This window comes from Microcaecilia unicolor, chromosome 4 (assembly GCF_901765095.1).
Source record: "Microcaecilia unicolor chromosome 4, aMicUni1.1, whole genome shotgun sequence".
NCBI lineage: Eukaryota > Metazoa > Chordata > Amphibia > Gymnophiona > Siphonopidae > Microcaecilia > Microcaecilia unicolor.
Genome location: NC_044034.1, coordinates 360,608,303 through 360,620,852, shown reverse-complemented (window position 1 = coordinate 360,620,852; position 12,550 = coordinate 360,608,303). Strand labels below are relative to the sequence as shown.

General features: G+C 45.1%; 1 protein-coding gene across 1 annotated transcript in view; it reads left to right on the top strand.

Annotated features, from left to right (window-relative positions):
* The first annotated feature begins 226 nt into the window (after window positions 1-226).
* Window positions 227-12,550, top strand: part of ZRSR2 (zinc finger CCCH-type, RNA binding motif and serine/arginine rich 2) — a 76,028-nt gene continuing 63,704 nt past the window's right edge. The window contains exons 1-4 of the mRNA XM_030202313.1: window positions 227-302; window positions 2,793-2,872; window positions 4,512-4,581; window positions 8,629-8,737. Of these exons, the coding sequence (XP_030058173.1) occupies window positions 259-302; window positions 2,793-2,872; window positions 4,512-4,581; window positions 8,629-8,737 (303 nt within the window). The 5' untranslated portion in view covers window positions 227-258. The remainder of the gene's footprint in view (window positions 303-2,792; window positions 2,873-4,511; window positions 4,582-8,628; window positions 8,738-12,550) is intronic.

Genomic DNA, 12,550 nt, shown 5'->3' with positions numbered 1-12,550 from the left:
AAATTTGGCCATATATTACTGTGATGTATAGAACAGTGTAGAAAAATGCTGTTTCCTATTGTTTAGGGTGAACAAGTATGGCGGCAAGCTCCGCCTACTGGCTTCCTTTTTTTAATCCAACCTCCTTGGCTCCGCCTTCCCACAGCTCGTGACGGGACCAGGTCGCAGCCGATTGGAGCGTGATGCCGCAGCCCGCTCTGGCTCCTCCCTTTCCGGCTGACGCACAGCAGCATCCGTGCGTGCGTTAGGACGACCGACATGGCGGCGCCCGTGATGGAGTCCGGCGGCCCCGCCAAATTGAGGTGCGTGGTAAAATGAAGACCCTACACACCAGGGAGCTCCTCGCTCTTCTGCTTTCCCCGAGCGCGCAAAAAGCACTGTCTCCATGGTGACGGCACCGCGCCCATCCTCCAGAGCTGACTCACTGTCAGTAGCAGAGAACAGGAGCAGCCCCAGGGAAGAACCGAAAGCAAGGGGAGGGGAGGGAGAGTTACATTAATGCAGTAAACGTTTGTTTATGAAGGAGTGCCACAGGTTTTATTTATTTTTATTACATTTGTACCCTGCGCTTTCCCACTCATGGCAGGCTCAATGCGGCTTACATGGGGCAATGGAGGGTTAAGTGACTTGCCCAGAGTCACAAGGAGCTGCCTGTGCCTGAAGTGGGAACTCAGTTCCTCAGTTCCCGAGGACCAAAAACCACTAGGCCACTCCTCCACTGTTGCTACTATTTCAGATTCTACATCGAATGTTGCTATTCCAATAGCAACATTCCATGTAGAAGTCGGCCCTTGCAGATCACCAATGTGGCTGCGCAGGCTTCTGCTTCTGTGAGTCTGACGTGCAGGACGTCAGACTCACAGAAACAGAAGCCTGCGCAGCCTTCTACATGGAATGTTGCTAGTGGAATAGCAACATTCCATGTAGAATCTCCAATAGTAGCAACATTCCATGCAGAATCTCCAATAGTAGCAACATTCCATGTAGAATCTCCAATAGTATCTATTTTATTTTTGTTACATTTGTACCCCGCGCTTTCCCACTCATGGCAGGCTCAATGCGGCTTACATGGGGCAATGGAGGGTTAAGTGACTTGCCCAGAGTCACAAGGAGCTGCCTGTGCCTGAAGAGGGAATCGAACTCAGTTCCCCAGGACCAAAGTCCACCACCCTAACCACTAGGCCACTCCTCCACTGTTGCTACTATTAGAGATTCTACATGGAATGTTGCTATTCCACTAGCAACATTCCATGTAGAAGTCGGCCCTTGCAGATCACCAATGTGGCCGCGCAGGCTTCTACATGGAATGTTTCTAGTGGAATAGCAACATTCCATGTAGAATCTCCAATAGTAGCAACATTCCATGTAGAATCTCCAATAGTATCTATTTTATTTTTCTTACATTTGTACCCTGCGCTTTCCCACATGGCAGGCTCAGTGCGGCTTACGTGGGGCAATGGAGGGTTAAGTGACTTGCCCACAGTCACAAGGAGCTGCCTGTGCCTGAAGTGGGAATCTAACTCATTTCCTCAGTTCCCCAGGACCAAAGTCCACCACCCTAACCACTAGGCCACTCATGCACAATTTTTTTTTTTTAGTGCAGGTCGGGTCCCGTGATCCGGAAGTTGTTGTAGGCAGGCCATTGTAGCGATTGCGCTGCAGCTGCACACCGGCGCCACTACTCAGAGGCCAATCTGTCGCTCACTGCCTTACTCGCTCGCTCCCCATCCGGTTCTGTGCTGTTTTGCCTTTCTCTCCCTCGCCCCCAGTGTGCACACAGCACCGCAGTTGAGCGGCATGGGGAAATGTGCTGTGCCAGCTGCCGTCAGTATCGCTGTCACGGTTCCTCCCATTTCTGTGCCCTGCAGTGCAGCACTCCCCCGCGGCTCCACAAACAGCACACAGAACTTTTCATCTCCCTACATCGATCTTTTAGCGTAAGAACATCAATAGAAATCAAACAAAATAAAACATGGAAAAGAAAATAAGATACCTTTTTTTTGGACATAACTTAATACATTTCTTGATTAGCTTTCGAAGGTTGCCCTTCTTCCTCAGATCGGAAATAAGCAAATGTGCCAGCTGACAGTGTATATAAGTGAAAACATTCAAGCATTACTATGACAGTCTGACAGGGTGGGAGGATGGGGGTGGGTAGGAGGTATGCATGGGGACATCAAAGCATATCATTGATATTCTAACAGGATGGGTGTGGATAGGTGAGGGGAGGGTGATCAACAGAGACATACAGCTTTATGGTTTATAATGGGCTAGGAACCCCAGATCATTGTTAAGTCCTTTCTGTTGGGTGTTAAAATATTCAATCATTCTGACTTCAAAGGTCTTACGTTCTTGTATGGTTTTAAAGTTACCTTTCAGGATTCTCACTGTGAAGTCACTGGTACAGTGTCCTGGTCCTGTAAAATGTTGACCAACAGGCGTGGGAACCCTACTGGCACCAGTATTGTTCATGTGATGTCTATGTAAATTGAATCTTGTCTTAAGCATCTGGCCTGTTTCTCCAATATAGCATCCTTCGTTACATTTTTTACACTGAATGATATATACCACATTGGAAGATGAGCAAGTGAAAGATCCCTTTATGTTGAATATTTTTCCTTTGTGGATGACTTTGGGGTCCTGTGAAATATTTTGGCATAGTTTGCAACTGGATAAATTACAGGGAAGTGTGCCCTTCTGTTCCTTTTCAGTCCTCTAGCGTAAGAACAAAATGTTTGACAGGTTGGTATCTTAGATATAAGTAAAATAACTGAAGTCTTTATACTTTTCAGCCATAAAAAATCTAGGGCTATTCTCAAGAAAGAAAAACGAAGGAAAAGGAGACAAGAACTGGCTAGACAGAGAGATGCAGGTAAATATTGACATCTTATCTTATGTTTTGAAAAAAAATATATATTTTTTTAATCCCTAGAAAAAGGGTCAGGCCTGTAGTTCAGACAGTAGTGCAGTGATGTTGGCAATCTGGGTTTAGATTTCCCAGTGGTTGGGGCTAGTCATGTGTGGACCAACCAAAGAAGTGTTTTCCTCAGGTCTAGAGAATGAATGGATGAAGGTTTTTTAAACTACCTGGACATTCTGGTTGGTGAATGGGGGGAGGAGTTAGTGGAGAGATGGAGGGGAAAGAAGGGACATTTTTTCCTGAGATTAAAGCTGTATGGCATGGGTATAATAATACTTGCAAAACAACCACAAAAAGTGGAAGGAACACAAAGGTCCCACGGGGTGGATAGAATCAAACAACAAGGAATGGGAACTGGATCAGGCTCTTCAAGAACAGATTCAGGATGCCGGAATGGAATTACAGATGTTTATTTACACTGACTTGACATGGAACCATGTTTCGGCACATGCACGCCTGCCTCAGGAGTCTTGATACGTATATCTGATGATCACATTTATCGCTGATGATGCTTCTTGCGAAAAGAGCATGAGCTGGTCTTTAGAAAGACCGTTGGCGAAAGAAATAATTAAATACCATGTGAAATGTCGAAAATTAGTGGTTTCTGTTCTTGAAGAGCCTGATCCAGTTTCCCACTCCTGTTGTTTGATTTTAATAATAATTGCGCAGTAAGGCTGAACTGTATGTGGTGGTACAGTTGTATACTTCTGGTGCATTAGGAAGCAGGTGATAAGAAATAGTAACTTCCAACCAGCTGGGAAGAACAATTGAAGTACCAAGATTTTCCTGCTTGGTAAAATGAAGCTGGAATTCATTTATTTTTATTAATTTTTTTTTTTGTTACATTTGTATCCCGCGCTTTCACACTCATGGCAGGCTCAATGCGGCAGGCAATGGAGGGTTAAGTGACTTGCCCAGAGTCCCAAGGAGCTGCCTGTGCCGGGAATCGAACTCAGTTCCTCAGTTCCCCAGGACCAAAGTCCACCACCCTAACCACTAGGCCACTCCTCCACTGTTGCTACTATTTGAGATTCTACATGGAATGTTGCCCACTAGCTACATTCCATGCAGAAGTCGGCCCTTGCAGATCACCAATGTGGCCGCGCAGGCTTCTGCTTCTGTGAGTCTGACGTCCTGCACGTACGTGCAGGATGTCAGACTCACAGAAACAGAAGCCTGCGCAGCCTTCTACATGGAATGCTGCTAGTGGAATAGCAACATTCCATGTAGAATCTCCAATAGTAGCAACATTCCATGTAGAATCTCCAATAGTATCTATTTTATTTTTGTTACATTTGTACCCTGCGCTTTCCCACTCATGGCAGGCTCAATGCGGCTTACATGGGGCAATGGAGGGTTAAGTGACTTGCCCAGAGGTCACAAGGAGCTGCCTGTGCCTGGAGTGGGAATCAAACTCAGTTCCTCAGTTCCCCAGGACCAAAGTCCACCACCCTAAGCACTAGGCCACTCCTAGTGAAATTCAGTAATGTGTATAATGGTGTACTTTCTCAACTTTCTTTTAAAATGTGTAATGCAGTTTTGAAATTGTTTATGGCTCTGTGCATGAGCAGGTTGTTTAACTGTTCCCTAGAGGCTTCAGCGAATGATGAGGATCCATTGACTGAGGAACAGGATGAAGATGCTCAGACCGAGGCTGAAAGGTCAGTTAATCTGGGGGAACCCAAATAACAGATATTCTCAAAAGAAATGCAACTAGACATGTGTTATGTGCTCTTTATAGAGCTCTGCAGGAACAAGAAACTTCTGTAGTGAACTCTCATTATAGTAAACTTCTTGATATGAGGATTTCAGTGAGTTGGTTTCGTTTTGAAGTGCTCAGAGAAATTTCTTTTGGTGCAATTCTGTAAGATGTAAATTTCAAAAGGTTGCATGGGCTTTGGGTTGCTGAGCGTGGATTCTGTAATGGCAGTTGCAAACAACATTTCTGTTGTAGGATACTGGCATATGTCTGCATTTATGTGCCTAACTTTAGATGTCAGTACTCATATTAGGCAACTGCCTAGTGTAACTGCCAGACACACCCCTCCCGGTTCCATGCCATCTAACGCTTGCTCTGAAATTTATACAGTCTAGGGACAGTTATGCATGTAACTGCTAATTACTGCCAATCAGCGCCAATTACTGTAATACCACTAATAGCCAGTAATTGGTCATTAATGCCAATTAGCTCGTTAGCTTGTTACCCAAGTAATTGATTCTGTTCTATAAATTGCGCATGCAACCTTACAGAATTAGGGGGATAGACTGGTGTAGAACGAGTAGAAGTAAATCGATTTTTCACTCGTTCCAAAAGTACAAAGACTAGGGGACACTCGAAGAAGTTAAATGGAAATACTTTTAAAACAAATAGGAAGAAATGTTTTTTTCACTCAGCGAATCTGGAACTCTTTGCCAGAGGGTGTGATAACAGCGGTTAGCGTATCCGGGTTTAAAAAAGGTTTGGATAAATTCCTGGAGGAAAAGTCCATAGTGTGCTATTGAGGCAGACATGGGAAGCAACTGCTTGCCCTGGGATTTGTAGTATAGAGTGTTGCCACGTTTTGGGTTTCTGCCAGGTACTTGTGACCTGGCTTGGCCATTGTTTGGAAAACAGGAAACTGGGCTAGATGGACCATTGGTCTGACCCAGTATGGCTACTCTTGTGTTCTTATATTCTTATGAAGTTACGTGATGGAAAGAGAAATTAGGTCTTGCCTGATAATTTCCTTTCTATTAGTTCTTCCCACTATTCCAGAGGCCTGCCTGAGGTTTCTGAAATGTTTAGTTGGTGCGAAGTATTGGGTCAAATAACAGCGGTCACCTTGCATGGTGCTTCCTGCATGTATCTTGTTCTCTACAAGTTTATTTATTTATTGGGATTTATTAACTGCCTGTATGAAGAAATTCACCCAAGGCGGTGTACAGCAGATACCGTTTAACATAAAGCTTACTATTTTGTTAACAGCATAACAGTTGTCCATAGATGAGAGGTCCACACACGTTTCCTCGTGTGGTTAGTGTAAGGTTAGCGAATTGTTTACGGCTGTTGTGTTTATTCTGAGTTTCTCCTTGCTGCTTGTCTACGTAAATACTGAGCTAGACTGGATACCAGCTCAGTTTTCAGTTCTCTCTCTCTACCTGCTGGTTGATGGGACACAACTATCCACAGGTTCTGGAATAGTAGGAAGGACTAATGAAAAGAAAATGATCAGGTATGACCTAATTTCTCTACCAAACAGGAAGAAATCGATGTCCTAAGTTAGTCATGTTTCATTTACTTCTAGGGTACAAAAAGCTGCTCTGATTGAGCAGCTGACCACTGGAGAGATTGTCATGACTCCTTCTTAATCCTGTAGCTGTTGCTGGCCCTCTCCCTTTCCCCTGAAAAACTGAGCATTCTTAGAGCAGGAAGCAGGTCTGAGGGGTAGCCTGGTGATTAGTGCCGTGGATTTTAAAATCAAGGGACCCAGGTTTAAATCCCACTTTGTCCTTTTATTTATTGATTTGATTGTGAGCCCTCCAGAAACAGAAAAATATTTATTTATTTATTTTAGTACATAAGTCCATAAATCGCTACTAAATGGACTTGGGAAAAATCCACAATTCCAGGAATAACATGTATAGAATGTTTGTACGTTTGGGAAGCTTGCCAGGTGCCCTTGGCCTGGATTGGCCGCTGTCGTGGACAAGATGCTGGGCTCGATGGACCCTTGGTCTTTCCCAGTATGGCATTACTTATGTACATTTATATCCCGCTTTTTGCCACTGAAAGCAGCCTCAGAGCGGTTTACAATGAACTGGGTAAAATTACAATTTCAAAGATGGGGGGAAGAGGAAGAGGGACAGGGAAGAAGGGGAAAGGAAGGGAAGTGAAATCAATTACAATTGCATTAGATAGTGGCAAAAAGGACAGGGAAGAAGAGAGAGGGAAAGGGAAGAGAGTCAAAGACGGACGGCGGACATCCAGGCGGGATGATAGAAATCCAGGTAGAATAGAGCCGCTCCAACATGTGCAGGCATGGTGATCATCAAACAGACACTGCAGAAATCCAGGCAAGACAGAGGAACTCCAACAGGACCAGGCAGGACAATCCCCAAACAGAAACTGCAGTGGAACCCAAATGGCAGACATTAGCAGGAGGCAGGTAACGGAGTACAGGTACAGTACAGTATGTATTTTCTGTCCCTGAAGGTCTCACCATCTGCAGGGATATGCTTCCAGACAGATGTCATTTTCCCTTTTTTTTTTTTTTTTTTCGCCATTCTTGTGTTAGACGTTCCAGTTTGCAAAATGGCTGTTCATGTTGGAAACAGGATGCTGGGCTTGATGGACCTTCAGTCTGTTTCTAAAATGCCCCTCCATGTGTTAAAACAGATGCTTTTTTATGCATCTTAATTCCAATCATACCATTTTTAAGAACTGGTAATTAAATTCTTTATTACAATTTCATAATATAAACTACGTATAATTAAACAAAAATCTCTGAAATAACGTTTTCAGTTGATGACGTAAAACTGAGTAAGATGGTTGAGTATGAAACAAAATGGGTAAACTGTTCCATACTAAAGAAGTTTGGTACAGGAATGAACTTTTGATAACGTAAGCCCTGTACTGTTGGAAAATATAAAAGTAGTGTATTTTTTTGTCCTCATTGTTTTCAAGGTTTTGGAAAGCGAATAGAATGTTGGGTATTATTAGGAATGGTATGGAGAATAGGTGTGAGGATGTTATAATGCCGTTGTATCGCTCCATGGTGCGACCGCACCTTGAGTATTGCGTTCAATTCTGGTCGCCGCATCTCAAGAAAGATATAGTAGAACTGGAAAAGGTGCAGCAAAGGGTGACGAAAATGATAGCGGGGATGGGATGACTTCCCTATGAAGAAGGACTAAGGAGGCTAGGGCTTTTAAGCTTGGAGACGAGACGGCTGAGGGGAGACATGATAGAGGTATATAAAATAATGAGTGGAGTGGAACAGGTGGATGTGAAGCGTCTGTTCACACTTTCCAAAAATATTAGGACTAGGGGGCATGCGATGAAACTACAGTGTAGTAAATTTAAAACAAATAGGAGAAAATTTTTGTTCACCCAACCCATAATTAAACTCTGGAATTCGTTGCTGGAGAACGTAGTGAAGGCGGTTAGCTTGGCAGAGTTTAAAAAGGGGTTGGACGGTTTCCTAAAGGACAAGTCCATAGACCGCTACTAAATGGACTTGGGAAAAATCCACAATTTCAAGAATAACATGTATAAAATGTTTGTACGTTTGGGTAGCTTGCCAGGTGCCCTTGGCCTGGATTGGCTGCTGTCGGGGACAGGATGCTGGGCTCAATGGACCTTTGGTCTTTTCCCAGTATGGCATTACTTATGTACTTATGTAAAAGACGGAACATTGACAACATTTCTGGACTAGCACCTTCAAAACTCAATAGATCAGACAGGCCAATTTAAATGATTCAAATTCTTGTATGAGTAGCCAGTGAAGACAAATCAACAATGGAGCTAACTTATGATATTTACAGATTAACTTTGCCATAGTGGTTTGCAACAGTTGAAGCTTGGAGCTTCAAACCAATGTTCAGATGTATTTAGATTATGCATGCTGCAAACGGATAATCTTGTTTCCCATCACCATACTTGTTCTTAGGGAAAAAGATCTCTGTTGGGCCTGCTTCTGTTCCTAAGTATGATTTTATTATATTGATAGTCAAAGACTACATGAAGAGTGGCTGCAGAGGGAGCAGAAGGCCCAAGAGGAATTCAGGCTGAAAAAGGAAAAGGAAGATGCAGCAAGAAAACGTCAGGAGGAAGAAGAGGTATTTGCAAAAATACTCTACATAATTATTTCTGACTGTTGTATATAAATTAGCTTTCAAGCTGATACCAAATTAAGATCTTGATGTGAGGCAGCGTTTTTCAACCAGTGTGCGTGGTGAGCTGCTGCATGGGAAAAGGGTCTACAAGGGTCCATGGGGATCCCATGAGAATTCCCTGCAGGTCTGCGGGGTTCCGTGCGACTGTATGAACCTCTCGGTGACCACCTACCTACCCAGAGTCCTCCAAAACTTCCAAGTACCGCTGCCTCCTCCCTTCCATAATTGAGCGCAGCCTCACTTGCTCTCTGCCTGGGGTGCCTGACACATGCATGGGCCAACAGCGTCAGAGGTCACCTGATCTACTGGCACATGCATGTAGCAACCACTACGTGCTGCTGGCCCATGCATGTCTCAGTGTGAGCCTTTCTGCATCAGCCCGGACTGAGAGCAAGTGCTGCTGTGCTGACTTATTGAAGGGAGGACTCGGAGGACTTGCTGCACAGTGCTAGTTAACCAGGGTTTACCACCAAAGTGGTAAGTGTTATGTTTTCCACCCCACCCAATTCCTGAGGCCCCAATGCTCAGAAGCAAATGCGGGCACTTGATGCCATTAGCACCACTAGCACTGAATTCTCAGAGCCGGTGAGTGCGTGAACCAGCAGGCTCGCTGGCTCTGAATGCAAATGCATGCTGATGGGGTGATTCGTCATTCATGCCCAATGCACAGAGGACAGTGTGCTAAACGCTATGCCAGCTCGGTGGTGAGCTACAGGGGCAGGCAGCAGAAAAGCAAGGTGAAGATGGGAGAGGTCTGTGTAGTTGGGGTCCAGGCACAGGGTGGCATATTCTGAAGCCCAGGACCCAATCGGGCACTTAGTAAAGTTTCTCAAGTTGGACATGTAGGGAGGCTGTGGGGGGATAAGCCATAAATAATGCACTGCCTGATCACGTAAGTCTGTTTTTTTTTTTTTTAATTTTGCACCGGTTCTACAAATAATTTTATGCATCAAACGTATGTGTAGAATGGAGGTGGGGTTGAGGGCAGACTGGGGGCCACTTGCAGAGGTTTTCAACCCATTCCTCGGGGCACACGTGGCCAAGGGGTATCACTTTATTCTTTTTGTTATTTTGTTTTTATTTATGTCTATGTCTTAATTTTTCTTCCACTTTTCTTTTTTGAATTTTCTTTCCTTTTATATGTGATCTGTCTTGCTTGCATGAATATTTCTGTATTTTGATATTGTGAAAAATGCTGAGTGAACACAAATATGTGGCTCAAAGTAAAGCAACATTATTCTTCTGGGAGAATTGGATTGAACCCTTACATGCACAAAGTAACATTAGAGGCTCTGGCAGAGACACATTTACAAAGTATGTATTTTTCCCTTATTAGTATTTCCAAATGAATAAAGTGCCTTTGCTATCATTTATTGTTTGCAGTACAAATAAACAGAGGCACTTTATTAATTAGGAAATATTAATTGTGAAGAATACATACTTTGTAAATGGATCTCTGCCAGAGCCTAATGAATTTAAGTAGCATAATTAAATGAAATAACTACTTATGAAGGTTACAGATATGATGGGGATAGAATGGATTTTAGTGGAGACGGGTGGGTTTGAGTTAGATTCCAGGGACGTGCCTTGACAATTTTTGCACCTTGTAAGTGTGCCGTGAGATGAAAAAGGTCAGATGTACAACTGGCGATGCATCCCTGCCACATCTGAAGTTGTAAATCTTACTGAAGGTTGATACATCTAGGTTTCCTTGTCCTCTTTAACAGTTGAATCCAGAAACTGGTGGGTTGTATCCATCTACCAGCAGGTGGAGCTAGGGCACTGAACTGAAGGCAGTGCTACCTGACGACCAGCTCCTCCCTCATTTAGTATATCTGTATCTCCAGGTGATGGACAGATTCTTACCAGTTCTTGAATTCTCTGCTTGGGAAAGCTCCTGGGTTACTTGGTAGTAGCCAGTTGAGTGTGGGGGTGTTTGACCTGTGGTGTCACCTTTAGAGGCATGTTTGGTGACTGGGTCCCTTCCTCACCCCAGCATTTCCCCTCTCCCTGTTGTTTGGGCTGTTCAGGCTGGCTGTACCTTCCTCACACAAAAAACCCCCCCAAACAACTAATCAAACACAGTGCCTGGGAAACAGCGTTACAGGAAGCCTGGGGCGTCTCTGGGGCGGCAGGCTGCCTAGGGAGACTTCGTGGCTGCTGATACATGTGGGGTGAGTGTTTCTCTTTCTACAGCGAGCAGTACTGCGCAAGATGGCAGTGGAGCAGGGAAAGCGCTGTTCCCATTGAGGGAAATGGCGCTTCACATTAGGGTTGTGTGTGGCCGGGTGTAAAGATGGTTCTGGGTGGAGCTCTCGGCGGGATCACTGGAGTTATTGCCTTCCTGTGCTGATGATGCTGGCACGTGCACCATTTTAGGACTGTTGGTGGATGCAGCCTCTTTCTCCGAACAGCTGATTCCCTCAGAGGAGGGCAGCTCCCCAGCTTATGGGGGTTTCTTTGATTGCTTCTGCCTCCAGTTCAGGCATTGCATCAGGGGCTACTACTACTACTTGACATTTCTAAAGCGCTACTAGGGTTACGCAGCGCTGTACAGTTTAACATAGAAGGACAGTCCCTGCTCAAAGGAGCTTACAAGCTAAAGGACAAATGTACAGTCAGTCAAATAGGGGCAGTCTAGATTTCCTGAAAGGTATAAAGGTTAGGTGCCGAAAGGTTAGGTCCTGAAAGGTATAAAGGTTAGGCTGCCACATCAGGGGAATTATTCTCTCCTGAATTTATTCTCCTTCTGCAACAGGCCTACATAATGAAACACTTGTTTCCTCAGCAGCCTGCAGCTACTGTGACCACGGTCCAGAGGGGGCATTGGGGGGGGTTTGGAACAGTCGGCCCAGCTCCTGGCACATGACCCCACTCTAAAGAAGTGTCAGCTGGACCCCTCCGCTGAGGTGGCCTCGTTAGGGGCCGGTTCCTCACCCTTGTCTGGCTGTGATGTCTGAGGGCTTGGTTAGGCCCTCTAGGCTGCATGAAGTTGAGGGAGGAGAGATTCCGTAGGAGAAGCGGGACGATCCTTCTGGCATCCGCATTTTCCACAGAGATGACGTCCTGTTTTATTACGGGTGCCTTGGAGGCATTGAACATTGAGGATCCTGAGGCTTCAGTGGCTACCGCGGTGACTGTGATGGCTAGCACCCGGAAAATGGCCAAAGCTTTTTCGGTCAATGAGGCTATCCAGGAGCCCATTTTAGCTCAATGGATGGATCTGAACGGTGGTCTCAAGGTGTCCAAAGCCATGGCAAAACTATACCGGTGGGCTTTGATCACTTGGAGAAGTTTTCTCTCCCTAAAGTGGATGCGCTTGTGACTGCAGTCAACAAGAAGACCACTCTTCCTGTAGAGGGTGGCATGGCCTTAAAGGACATGCAGGACAGAAGGTTGGAAGCTTCTTTGAAGTGTGCCTTCAAGGTGTCTGCTCTGTAAATGTCTATTTGTAGTTTGTACACTGCCAGAGTGTGCCTTAGCTAGTTACAGCAGGTTTTGGATCAGGAGCCGGACGAGGCTTTGTCAGTCCTCGCTGCTTTGGCTCATATGGAAATGAGGCTGGCTTATCTGGTAGATGCCCTGTATGATCTGGTGTGGGCTTCGGCCAAGCAGATGGCCTTAGCCGTGACTTCTAGGTGGTTGTTGTGGCTCCGCCATTGGGCGGCAGATATGTCATCCAAGCAGCATCTCACTAGGCTCCCCTTTCGGGGTAGGTTGCTGTTTGGAGAAGACTTGGAAAAGATTGTGAAAGTT